Genomic DNA, 13,604 nt, shown 5'->3' with positions numbered 1-13,604 from the left:
GAACCTCAAGACAAGTGAAACAGTTACGAAGGGGGTTGAAAGAGACACCGATCTGGCCTTTGCTGACTGAGGGGAAAGACACAATTCCCCTCCTCTTTACAAGAGCATCTGATGTACAGTGCACACCACAGGTAAGTGACCCCACGATGCTAAGTCAAAAACACTCACACAAATGACTTTCTCAGAAATGACATGTGTTTTCTACCTTGGTTTCACTTCATTACAATAAACATTAACCTGGTGAGATCTGAAACGTGTTGCATTGAAATGATCACAGTCAGCATTTGATCTCTACCGACATCACATCACTGCATGAGCAAGTACTGCTCAAACATGGTTGTCCTGAAGTCCTTGCAAGTTGAGTTTCATAGAAATGAACTGACACTAATTGCTGCCTAAAAGGAAGGAAACCAATTAAAAAAAACGTGTTACCATGCAAAAACCTCCAGTATGATTCTTTAAAATAACAACTATGCCCTGATCGAATTACAATTTGGATTATTAAAATTGAAAATGTCTCATTTTCTATTCTGCTGTTTATTGTGCTTTCTATTCTCTTGTTTGTTTGGAAACACAAGTTGACTGAACTGCCACTTTAAATTAATTTTTGCAAAGCTCTTCGTCAGACTTCACACTAGAAATAGAAGGTTAGTCTAGGGTTAGCACTGTTGGAATATCAGCTGAATTAATCACAGTTTAAACCTCTTCAATCCATATTTACAGTTCAATAATCAAACTGATTCAACAGGATTCGTCTGTAATGTGACACTGTGGGACATCCACTAAATGGAAGTCTGAATCATTTCATTCTTTTTTTGGGGACAAAACTATTTCAAATGTAAAACATTTGGTGTCCTAATTATACTTTTGTTAATATAGCAGGGCAAGTTTAGATTATATAATGTGGCACTGGTGCTTTATTACTCAAACTATAACAAATGCTTTGCTTGTTTACATTAATTTGTATATTGAATATGGGTTTTGTTTTCTGTGTTTCTTTTCTATTTAAAGGTTGTTTTTTTTAAACTAAACTACACTACACACGACGCTACACTAAGTGGCTTAGTGAACAAACTACTATGCTGAACCTACCAAAATAAAAGGAGGAAAAAGAAAAGTTGTTTGGTTATTGAGTGAAATCTAGTGAGAAATCCTGCGGGTAGACTCATCGGTCCTTCTCAAGTGGGGAAAGTGCACATGTTAACATAACTTGAGACTGACTTTGCTAAAATACTAAATAACTGAAGGAAACTACCTGACTGAGATGTCACATAGTGATACACATCTTAGTGTTGATGTTGAAGTTTGGGTGGGACGTTCTTCCTCTTGATGCAAGGCAAGGCAAGGTTTGTTTGTATAGCACATTTCAACAAACAAGGCAATTCAAAGTGCTTCACATAAAAACATTAAAAGCATCAAAACATAAAGCAAAGCCTTACTGCCCGACGCAGTAGGCTTACTTTTGAAAGTCTGTCTTGTGAAAAACATTTGAGAAGGAAAGAAACGAATCAGCATGAGCAAATGAAGTCTCAACCACAAGTTCTCCATTTAAATTATGACTATTTTCGTCTCTTTTTGTGTGTCTACTGTTCTCACATTCTTGTCCTTCCTGTTGCATCTTTTGGAGATTTGCTAGAATTTTATGACTCATCCTACCCTGACTCTTGCTTCTACAGAAATATAAATGTGTGACGTGGCAGTCGCTAACAGGACGTCGTGTTCAACTATCAGATGTTCGTTTGGATATCACCAGTCTACAACTTTCCTCTTGATCCATGCTGCTCGCTGTCACGCCAACTTATGAGAGCTCAAATCCCCAAATCTCACATCTATCTCCAAACTTTGTGTTTTGCTTTGATGGAGAAGATGCTGGCAATGCTGGTGCTTCTGATCCTGAAGCCAGGTAAGGAGTGACTCTTTTTCAAATTCCGTTTTAAGACAAAGTGCTAGGCTTGAATTTCTTTCCATAACTAGTGTTTTTATTCTATTGTGTTCATATTGAATTGTTATAAACACATCTAGCAAGGGCATAGTTTCATTTTCACAGGGGATGGGGGGTGACACGGTCCTCACTTCCCCAAATTAAAATGTTTGGAACCTGACCAACCCTTTATTAAACCCATGGTACTCTAGACATTTACAATAAATTCATTCCCTTTAATGCTCTCAAGTCTCATCTTAAAGTTAGGGAACTATTGGTGCAGCGCAGCATGTTTCCATTCCTTCTTTTAACTCTGCCTAACTAATTAAATACATTACATGATCTCTCTGCAGAAACTGTAAGTGCTGGTTGGTCAGTGACTTTTGAAAAAACAGATCCCTGTGCTTTAAAGGGATCGTCGGTGGAGCTCAGCTGCTCATACAACTACACGGATGAAGAAACTGTTAAAAAGACTGCATGGTACAAAGGGGAACTAGAAAACGGCTCCTGGAGACGTGTTGCGCTCTCAGACCTTCCTTCATATCAAAATCGTTTTGAATATCTTGGTGACCAGCAGCATGACTGTGGCCTGGCAATTGATGACCTGCAGGTTAATGACACCGGACATTACTACTTCAGGTTCGATACAGAGGCGTATGGAAGGCGGAGTAAGGAGTCAGTGTATCTGACTGTAACAGGTAAAATGATTCTACAGTGAGCGTGACTCTTTAATGTTTTCAGCTTTTCTTAAAATAGTGGCAAACCCTTGCGGTGTTCTTCATGGGACCTTATTTCTGAAAAAATGTGTGCGACAGTCAACGGCGAGAGACAAATGATATTTTGAATTGAGCCATACAAACATCTGATATTTTTCAATTTAAAAGATAATTTTGCAAGCCAAGAAAGTCGCAGTTTGCTGTAGTATAATTTAGTTTTGTGTGAAACCGTCAACAGTTTTACAGCAAAATGCAATTCACTTGATGTGCATAAATATCTTTCAAATTGACAAACATGATATCCGTACTTGATGGCACAATTCAAACGGGATCAAAACAATTACTTGTCACCTAGCATTGACTTCCGTATCTTTCTTTCAAAAGTAACTACTATGGTGGTCCATCGCAATGGACGGAGCTTCGCCTCTCTATATCATGGTCTCTGTTTCTTTAATCAACCAATGCAGAGCTGAGTGCCAAAGTTTACCCTGACAGTGTGAGAGCTGGAGACTACGTGACTCTTGAATGTATCACAACCTGCCAGCTTAATGGCACAGTTTGGTTTAAAGATGGACTTCCTGTAGCCACATCCGAGTTCCAGGCTCGAGCAGAGGATGCTGGGAATTATTTTTGCGCTGTCAAAGGACAGGAGTCAGTGCTATCTGACCCTGTGGCTCTGCGTGTTCAGTGTAAGTATGTTTATTATGACATTGTTGGTTGAGAAACCCATAATTCAGTAATAATTATGGGTTAATAATTATTGTGAGGAATAATTAACTGACATGTGATCAAACGGTCTCTTCACATATAATATTATTATTATGGTGATCTGTGCAATTTTGTTATTCAGGAAGTTTGTGTCAAATAAGTAGCCCTTCGTACTACTCGGTACCCTTGAAGTAGCTCTCAGTTTAAAAAAGGTTGGTGACCCCTGATTTAGAGGAATACATCAACATATTGGGGAGAATACTTGGCACTGCTTGTTATTGCATATTGAGATGGAAAAGCATATTAATGCCACTTTCATGTCTCCCTATTTATAAGAAGCTACTGCCAGCAGCAACATGATGAACTATGTCTTAACGTTTGACATTTAGTAGTGCCATTTATCCACTTGTTAGCAAGCGCCTCTTTTAAAACAGGAAACGCTTCAGATTTCACAATAGGGGAACCTACTAAAGTGAGAATAGGTTGTAAGAACAAGACGCTTAAATGTCATAAACTTGTGTTAAATACAAACTTTATTTTAAACATCTAATCAAAAACATATTCAGAAAACCCGTTGACATTACGACGAGGGAACTGAAAGTGTAAAAATGCAAACTAATTTCCATTTTTTAGGACTCATTCCTTCTGCTATTGCGTTGGCTACAAATGATCGGGATTATCTATAAATGTTTTCTTTTAAATTTGTAAAAAAATCCTACCTCTAAGTTCATGTATAAACAGCACAGTGGTTGTGTTTTTGATGCAGATCCCCCGTTGAATGTGTCTGTTGAGATGAGTTATTCGGGCCACCTGACAATGGGCAGCAGTGTGAATCTGACCTGCAGCAGTGCTGCTAACCCTGCAGCAGACAACTACACCTGGTACAGCAGTGCTGGTTCCAGTTTCAGCTCCCTGCTCCAGGTGGGGTCAGGACAGGTGCTGTCTCTCCCTTCTGTGGAGGCGTCCCACACTGGACTCTACCTCTGCCAGGCCAGCAACCGACTGGGAGAAAACAACTCAAACGAGGTGCTGCTAACAGTGGACGAAACAGACAGTGAGTATGGGAAGATAAGCAATTACAACCTGTTAAAAAAAATGTTATTGATATGTGATCAAGAAGCTCATCTGAGGAATGATAGTCATTGGTGTAAACTAGCGTGATTGGAAGTGTTTTTAGGGGATCGGGGAAACAATAAAATTTGATAAATCTTATATGCAACCATAAATCTAGAGTTAGACTTGAACGTTCTTGTTAAAAAGATTGTAGAAAATACGGTAAAGTGCAATATAATCAATATTTATGAGATAGTTTAATTTCTCACACTGTTTGTTTCTATTTCTACTAACAGCAAACCGTGTCATCCTCTTTGTTGGTATTGGAGTCAAAGTCTTTATTGGCCTGTTGCTTCCAATAGTTATTATTTGGGCATGGTAAGTTAAGTTATACACAACACTCTTGATTCTGTACCTGTCATTTCATACTGTGACTGCATGAAAAGAAGAAGAGTTCAATGTACACACTTTTCTCATTCCATTGTTAAAGGAGGCTGAGAAGTAAATCTGCTGTGGATAAAGAGGTAAGAGGGACGTGGTTCTGTTTCAGTGAAATGAACGACAGTTAAACACAAAATGTCTAAAGTTGTCCCGTTATGTTTCAGGAGAGAAATCGTGATTATGAAAACATCAGCACTGCTGAAATGGGCCAAAAGAACATGGTTACACAGAAGGAAATGTATGAAACCTGCCTCTGCCTGAGCCTCATTACACTCGATACATGACTTGGTATGCGAATGTCTAAGGTTTGTATGCTGCCCGGAGCTCAACCAAAAAACAGCTGGAGTTACGAGTAGAGCAGCAAGTTTGCCGACATGAAATGTGCAGCTGCACCTCTCATTCGTTTACAACTCCTGTCTCTGTAAAGGTTCAGTCCTTCGCAGGTTAGGAAAGAGGACAAATGTATATGTGGTTAGAGTATTTACTTTAGATATTCCAGTAGACAAATGTTATCATTTGACTGGATAGTCTGCGTGTACTTCAGCAGGGCTAAACCATTGAAGAAATGCATACATACAATGTCTTTGCTTTCTTTTTTATGATGTTTCTTCAGGACTGTTGGCAGATGTTTATTAATGTATGACCAACAATAGTATGAAACCTATTATATATATTTTTCTCTGATAGTCTTTGTTTTTTACCCAATTCTGGTGGAAAAATTGTTAAACTGCTGTATTTACTCATAAAAATCTTTCAGCCGAATACAAATATCAAACGTTTGTTTGATAATTATTTATCAAATGTTTGTTTGATAATTAATTATCAAATGTTTGTTTGATAATTAATTATCAAATGTTTGTTTGATAATTAATTATCAAATGTTTGTTTGATAATTAATTTCTGTATTCTCCTGTATTCTACCATTTTTTTGTATTGTTTTGCTCTAATCTGCAACAGATTACCAGAACTTCATGTGGTTTAATCACAAAGGCACAGATACAGTATGGCCACAGAGATAAAAACATGAAAAACACAACATTGTGAAACAGATTATTACCTCAAAGTGTACATTATTTATGGGCAGTCAGTGGTCAGTTTCAGTTCTACTTCTTCATAAATAGCACAAAGTGTCGAACAGATTTTGTAGTGGAATATTTCTAGGTTAATCGGGAGAAGAGAGTTTTTGTTCACAAATCAATAATGAAGTCATCAGAAGATTCAAAGTTGTCTTTTTCCGTTTTATTCTCTTGCAAGAGGGAAGAAAGCACAACAGCTACGTATTCAGTAGACTGTGTGAATGCTTCGACTAAGTATCAGACACCACATCATTTTTATGCAGACAGAGGTTCACGCCTTCAGATAAGACATTCATAGGGGAGTACAGGTCTTTTGACAAAGGCTGTCTTGATCTGCTCATTATCTGGAGTCTGCCAGGTGCATTCAACTGAGAGTAAGTTACAGTTTCGAGGTCTGTCTCAAACTTGCCATACAGACAAAGAAGACGGTGTGTCTTCACTTCCCCTTCTTGTGTGGGAGCGTGTGATCAACCAAAAGTAGGAAAAACAGGACATCAGGTTCATAAATTGATTAACTACTTCATCTGTTGTGTTTTGTCAGTGTCTGTGTTTCTCACTTTCAGTGGTACATCTTTTAAAACTTTCCATGATACTATAACATATTTTTCCCATTAGAAGTTGCATAAAGGAAGTGGTTCACTTAAAGTGACGGTGCCAGAACATCAACTCTTGTTATTCAAGTATTGAAGTAACATTCTTAGTTTTATGTTTGTTTCTTGAAAGATTACCAACTGGGCAGTTAGTGTCAGGAGGACAGGCAGTGAGACAGTGTGCTAGTGAGACACAAAGATGGACAAAAACAACTCCTGTCTCTGTAAACGTTCAGTCCTTCTCATGACACACTGGAGACACCAGGAAAACATTACTTCATTTTTTATTAATAAAATACTAAATGAATACTATTTCATCATGAAGGTGTTGTTGCTGAACATGATTTAGTTGTTTGAGTGATTCACTACTTGTATTGTGCAGCAGACTGTATCAAGAATCATTGTGGTCAAATCAGGATCTGCTGCCACCTTGAGTTTAACATACTCATGTACATTATGGTCTGGTAATCTTCTTCAATACCCTAATTGCATCCCATTCAGAACACATCTCAGGTGAGATGCACTAGCTAAAATCTTTTAAATTAGAAACTCAGTATATATTACTATGAATTAGTGGCATTAGTGTTGTTTGCTGGTGGTTGATCTTTGCACTACTGTTTTTTACCTAGTTAGTTAATTTAACACTTCTATTTCATTGTATATATTGTGCATTTTTTAATACTTAATATGTTTGGTTACTCTGTTACTTTGCTTACTTTGTATGTTTTGCTGCTGTAACGTACAAATTCCCCCCTGGGGATGAATAAAGTATACATCTATCTATCTATTACAATATGTAGACCCTCTCTTTCTCGTTAAATCGTCAGATAGATGTAAAAATTGTCCAGTAACTGAACCTGACAATCGGCTCTCGAACTAACATGTACATACATTATGTGAAACTGTCTCTTTAAATATTTGAAAACTCAAGCACTTCCTTGTTTACTTTATTAGCATGTGTGCACCACTTTACTCAACTCAATTTAATATGATAAATCAGACGCAAGAAACATTCTAAAAATAGACTAATGAGATGAGGAGTTGATGTCCAAGTATGTTTTGTAAATGGATGTCAGAGTCACTGTCCTCCTGGTTTTCATCCTCAGGCTCTGGTCATTATCGTTTAGAGCCTTATCACACTGAAGAGTTTACTCAAAACCACACAGATGAGGCCCGGCCTAACTGTAAAATTCTCCTAATTGGATTATTATGACTGTTTTCCGTCATCATCTTCATTCTCCTCATCACCAACAGGCTTCCAGAAACTGCTGTTTCTTGACATTGCTTATACATAGCTGGGTGCTCTCTGTGGCGTGAATTTAAAATGTATTCCTGCAACAGTTCAACCGACTAGAAAACAAAGTAGGAGGACCTCTAATGAAAACAGCAGATTTTCTATTATCTCTGATACAATACATTTTTTCTTTTCTTGAAGATTGCTTGGTTAACTCCTGACAGCAGTGTTTAGTTTATCCCAAAGCACAATCACACTTAAACAAGTGGAAGATATTCAGACTATTTGCTTCAGTTCTGTCAGTTTTCAAATTAACCATTTAGTCTCTTAAAGCGTTGATCCTCATTGAGCTCAGTTCATTGAAATCCAGGAATTAAGGGTTTCAGGATTGTGTCCCGTGTCCTGATCTTCAGGTTGTCCCACTGTGTGAGTTGACACCACTGCAAACGGGCTTGTAAGTTGGTTTTCTTCTGTGTGCATGATTTCAAGGAGCCCAAATGTGCAACAGCATGTGAAAGCAATACTAGTTTGAATTTGTCTGATTGTATCATCAGGGTTTACTTGGCAACATGAGGTGCGAGTTACTTGATTAAATAAAACATGTCTCTTCTGGTGTTTGTACTTTGTGCTGAATGAGTCCTTAAGGGGCTGAAGCAGTTGTCTCAGTGAGGACATACGACTGGTGTCTGGATGACTTCTGTCTCCTGAAAGGACAAAGAATTGATCAAAAAACATTGCCATTTACATTATCAAGTTATTTTGATCTTGATACATTTGTCTTAAGAAACCAAATTTATTAAAACTGAAGAACTTTGGCTAATATTCAGACTATATTGTGGGCATCGCCTCAACCTTTTAGTGACACGTTATAGTCGCATCTTATTATTGAAATAGTTCAAGCAACAAACATGAATACAAAGTGTTATGAATGAAGCATCAGGAGGTTTCAGACACAGTATCACATCTCGTTAGGCTGTGTGCTACACTGGATCTTTTCAACCACACAATTAAAATAAAAACAAACGTACTTTTTAGGAGTACTGAAGTATTAAAACGGTATGGTACCTCTAAAGATTCCTGATGCTGAAATGCTGATAGAAATATAACTAAATGAAATCAGCTGTAAGAGAAGCAAAGAACTCACCGTGTCAAGAAAAAGGCCACTAGGGCCATAATAGCCAGGAGAGCAGCGATGGTCACTCCGATAACCACCAGTCTGCCTCCTGAAGAGTCAGACTCTGTAGTGGACAGAAAAGGGATTAGAGCCTGAACAAACAAATCTTAGACAGTAGTCTTTAATACAATGTGAATGGACGGACGTTGGACCAAGAGTATGTCAAATGTTGTGGTATTTCATAATGTTGGGCTTCATGACAGCAGAGTGGTGTTTGTTCTTAATGGATTAAATGTAAAATATTTAAACTAAATACTGACTGGACAGAGTCGTCTTTTTTTCTGTTGCATCTCAAAGATAGAGAATAGATAAGTAGGTTGTCAAATGTAAAAATAATGTGGACTTCACAGAACCTTAAAAAGAGTCAGATAGTGGCAGAATGGGTCAGCCATTAATTACAGGATTGGTGGCTCGATCTCCTCTGGACACACAAAAAAAAAATGGTTTTGAGCAAGACAACGAATCACAAATATCTCCCCAATTATACGTGGCCAAAATATCTTAGTGGCCAACTGGATAAATCATTTTACTTTGTTATGGGTAAGGGTCAGATTTATTGTCATTGTCAAAGGTGAGAGTATACAAAATGCCCACTACAGCATTTGTGAATCCATCTGTCACCTCTGTCATGTAAGCACTGCCTGTTTTTTTCAAAAATGTCCAAAAACACCTGCTCGACCCTGCCAGGTGTTACTGTGGGACAATTTTCTGCAAGATTGAGGGGCGAACATACTTGCCACTGAAAACTGAAAAACTCCTGATTGTTTGAATGACAGGCTCGCCATGGACCTACCTTTGGTACCTGTGAGTGTTGTGCTGTCGGTCTGTGATCCGTGCCTGTTGCGTGCTATACAGCAGTGCTGCCCATTCTGCTCAGCGGTGATGTTGGCACTGCTGAGGGTCGGGCCTTGTCCTGTGGGTTGAGCCGGCGATTGCCTTGCTTGATGAACGCTTTTGTCTGCCGTAGGGAGGCATGCTGCACCCTGGTACCAGGTGTAAGTGTGGACAGGCGGGTTAGCGTCACTGCTGCAGGTCAGAGTCACAGGAAGCCCGGCCTGTGTCTGAGCGACAGAGACAGCTGTGTTTCGAGGAGAATCTAGACAGGAAGGAGATGAAAGGTCAGTTGCTTCAATATTCTAGTCAGAAGCCCCTTGCTTAGCTTATGTTAATGTTACGCACAGCAACAGACAGAATGTCTAAATCAGGATTAACTTTACTTACACTCTACGTCAATGTGCAGCTTTGTTGAGTTCTGCACTTTATCTCCAGTGTGTATTTCACAGTAGTAGCTGCCAGAGTCATCGGATGTAACCTCACTGATGTTCCACACCTGTCCAGCATGTCTCAGGCTGGTGCTTGTGCTCTTGTACCATCTGAAACGGGCCTGTGGACTGGCCGCAGGGCTGCAGCAGGCCAGACGTAAGGCCCCGCCTTCCGTGATATCACTGGAGGGACTTGCGGACACTGCGACGGCGCTGGCGGAGTCTGGAGAAAACGAGAGTTAGGAAAGATGACAAATGTATATGTGGTTAGAGTATTTACTTCAGATATTCCAGTAGACAAAAGTTATCATTTGACTGGATAGTCTGCGTGTACTTCAGCAGGGCTAAACCATTGAAGAAATACAAACATACAATGTTTTTGCTTTCTTTTTTATGATGTTTCTTCAGGACTGTTTTCAGACGTTTATTAATTAGTGACCAACAATAGTATGACACCTATTATATATATTTTTTCTCTGTTTTTTACCCAATTCTGGTGGAAAAATTGTTAAACCGCTGTATTTACTCAGTTGAAAATCTTTCAGCCGAATACAAATATCCAACTTTTGTTTGATAATTAATTTCTGTTCTCCTGTATTCTACCTTTTTTTTTTATTGTTTTGCTCTAATCTGCCACAAATTACCAGAACACAGGCATCGATACAGTATGGCCACAGAGAGAGAAAAACAAGAAAACAACAAGAGTTCAGACAAGACTCCACACAGACGTTTCTCAATAATTTCTTAAGACTATCTTTGTGGTGGAACAACGCCACCATTTCCCAACACCCCATGTTTTCCACGCCCACAATGAGATTGCTTTTCAACAGGTGCTAATGCCTTAAATTGCTCCCCTGTTTTTGAAAAGTTCACTAAATACTAGTTTACAGTTTGTCTTTACATGATTGGCTGTGAGCGATGACTCGGCTAGAAAACTGTAACTGGCCTTTGACATTGTGAAACAGATTATTACCTCAAAGTGTACATTATTTATGGTCAGTCAGTAGTCAGTTTCAGTTCTACTTCTCATAAATAGCACAAAGTGTCGAACAGAGTTGCATAAAGGAAGTGGTTCACTTAAAGTGACGGTGCCAGAACATCAACTCTTGTTGTTAAGTATTGAAGTAGCATGCAAAGTACAAATATTCTTAGTTTTATGTTTGTTTCTTGAAAGATTACCAACTGGGCAGTTAGTGTCAGGAGGACAGGCAGTGAGACAGTGTGCTAGTGAGACACAAAGATGAACAAAAACAGTCACAACATTGAGGAAGGACAAATAAAAAGACTGTAAAACTGCCAGTTTTTTCTTTATGATTTTAAATGTGAGCTATAGGTAAAAAGTTAAGTCATAAAAACACCCTGTTGGCAAAAACATACAGATACATGACATGTCATGTTGTCACCATTTTGAATCTTGCTTTATGTTTTTATTGTCTTAAATACTTTGCAACTCTACAAATTGTGAGCCATTGATTGTGATGGAACTTCTTTTTTGATGATAATTATGATTGTGATGGTGATCATCATGTTGATTATGGTCAGTTGTAAACGAAATATTCCCACCTGCCACCAGGAGCTGTACACCGCTCTGCTCTGGCATCTTCTGTGTAGGGTGGCTGGTGATGAGGTAAAACACGTATGCTCCACTGTCCGACTTTCTCACATCAGAGATTGTCAAAGAGCAGTTTTTTGTCCCTGGTTGTCCCAGGTACCCCACCCTGTTCTGGTAGGATGGATCTGGGGAGATACCGGCACTGTGGAAGACGTATCTAAGACGGACAGATAGACTTAGATACTTACTATACGTACTATGAGTGCTTTGCCTAAATGAATCGCAGGTCTTTCAGTGCGCCTCCAACAATACCTTGATGTTATACAGCGACTGTCTTCGAGACACCACATCTCAGACAAAACTTTGTACTGTTGTCCTTCTTCTCCTCCTCCACCCTAATAGAGTCACATTTGATAAAAAAAGAAAATGAAGCAAATTATCAGATGCTTATGCCTATGTTATTCTGGTTTCAGATGTTCAAACCACTTATTGCAAGCTTATTTATTTATTTGAAACCTTGCAGAGAAAGTCTTCTGGTTAAAGACACACTGCAGGATGTATTGCAACGGCTAACAATGCCTTCTTTATTGAATTACCTGAGTAGAGAGCCGTCCCTCTTCCTTGGTTTCATTAGAATGTTGGGGGTAGTCATATGAACAAGGGATAACCACAGAGGAACCAATCACCGCACAGATAGGACTGGAGGGGAGACGAACTGACCAATCACCTGCAAGAATACCTGATGGGCAGAGGATATGTGTTAAAATAACCACCAAGTTACATTGCAATGGTGTAAAATGAACTCAATTAAAGATAAGGGAATATATTTGACGTATAACGGATTTTCAGTATTAAATGACATTATCCAGTGACAGATGGATAACTGACAAATCTGAGTTGCTACAATGTCCAACACTGTATTTCTGAACATTTAAAAATCCTTAAACCGAAATAAGTTTGTGTCTGCTCAGAAGGACTTGGTCTCTACCCATAGGATTTATTTTTTGGTGCAATGTAAGAATGCAACAAGAACATATACATTCATATAGTTCTGGTTGTAGCCTACTTGTTGCCCCAGAATTGAAAAAAGATTTTTTTTTTGGCAACTGCAACATAACAATTGGGGAAGGTGTTACACAAATGCCACTGAAGTAATCCTCCAATCCGTTGTGACCACACATCAGCTTCAAATGCCACATGGTTGCCAGTCTAAGAATGACCTGTCCAGCTCAACACTTTCAGTTAATTCTCTTCAATCAGTGTTGAAACTCCAGACATATGCCGGGTCATGTGATCTGCCCAGTGCTAAATGGTGTCACCATAGATGTTGCCGGTAGTCTTACCTGTCAGAGAGAGTGTGAAGAGCAGCCAGCAACAGCAGCACTGTGCCTCTCGTCCACCCATCTTCTTCTCTTCCTGCTGTGGCTGATGCTTGTTTTGTTGTGATCTTCTGACCTTCCTACCTCAGTCACCTGCTCTCTTCCTTTTGGCTTCCTGTCTGCTCGCCTCCCTCTGTGACTCTGTCAACCAATCTACCCTCCTCTACTCTGTAGTTAAACTCGCTGATGTGCCTGCTTCCCTTCATCCAGAGCGAATTCTTTTTTGGTCAGACTTCCCTTTTATTTTCTCTGTCAACGAGGAACTGTGATGATGACTTGGCTTTCATGTCAGCAAAGGGAGCTCACTGTAAATAAATGTGTGGGTAGATGGTGGATGGGGGACACTGTGTTTACTGGCCAAGCTGTACCAACAGAGACATGAAGCTTCATTCACATTAGCTCAGAGTAATATCTATACAAAAACAGCTGACATCCTTAAATCAGTTTACAATCCCTTTTTTAGGACAGCGTGTTCACCTGCAGCAGGTCTGCAGCTCG

At 39.2% G+C, this 13,604-nt stretch overlaps 2 protein-coding genes across 8 annotated transcripts; one reads left to right on the top strand and one right to left on the bottom strand.

The window, feature by feature from the left end:
• The first annotated feature begins 9 nt into the window (after positions 1-9).
• cd22 (cd22 molecule) lies at positions 10-7,179 on the top strand. 3 transcript variants are annotated; one of them, XM_031873779.1, is made up of 8 exons: positions 10-131; positions 1,677-1,903; positions 2,275-2,619; positions 3,105-3,326; positions 4,112-4,399; positions 4,695-4,776; positions 4,889-4,922; positions 5,004-7,179. In XM_031873779.1, exons 2-8 carry the CDS (start codon positions 1,732-1,734, stop codon positions 5,121-5,123), a joined length of 1,263 nt encoding a protein of 420 aa, XP_031729639.1. In that variant the 5' UTR covers positions 10-131; positions 1,677-1,731; the 3' UTR covers positions 5,124-7,179. The 3 variants fall into 3 exon arrangements, with proteins under 3 accessions (XP_031729639.1, XP_031729641.1, XP_031729640.1); XM_031873781.1 differs by lacking the exon at positions 3,105-3,326; XM_031873780.1 differs by lacking the exon at positions 4,889-4,922.
• A 58-nt stretch (positions 7,180-7,237) lies between these two features.
• Positions 7,238-13,335, bottom strand: LOC116397884 (B-cell receptor CD22). Of its 5 annotated transcripts, none has more exons than XM_031873783.1 (8): positions 13,071-13,335; positions 12,324-12,466; positions 12,040-12,122; positions 11,739-11,944; positions 10,135-10,398; positions 9,716-10,009; positions 8,884-8,977; positions 7,238-8,443 (listed from the first exon to the last, which is right to left on the bottom strand). In XM_031873783.1, exons 1-8 carry the CDS (start codon positions 13,129-13,131, stop codon positions 8,380-8,382), a joined length of 1,209 nt encoding a protein of 402 aa, XP_031729643.1. In that variant the 5' UTR covers positions 13,132-13,335; the 3' UTR covers positions 7,238-8,379. The 5 variants fall into 5 exon arrangements, with proteins under 5 accessions (XP_031729643.1, XP_031729642.1, XP_031729645.1 ...); XM_031873782.1 differs by having other exon boundaries at positions 9,707-10,009; positions 13,071-13,334; XM_031873785.1 differs by lacking the exon at positions 7,238-8,443 and adding an exon at positions 9,267-9,334 and having other exon boundaries at positions 8,889-8,977; positions 9,707-10,009.
• Positions 13,336-13,604: the final 269 nt, after the last annotated feature.

Source organism: Anarrhichthys ocellatus, unplaced genomic scaffold, assembly GCF_004355925.1.
Source record: "Anarrhichthys ocellatus isolate YVR2014 unplaced genomic scaffold, GSC_Weel_1.0 scaffold74, whole genome shotgun sequence".
Classification (NCBI taxonomy): Eukaryota; Metazoa; Chordata; class Actinopteri; order Perciformes; family Anarhichadidae; genus Anarrhichthys; species Anarrhichthys ocellatus.
This window is presented reverse-complemented; position numbering and strand designations above follow the sequence as displayed.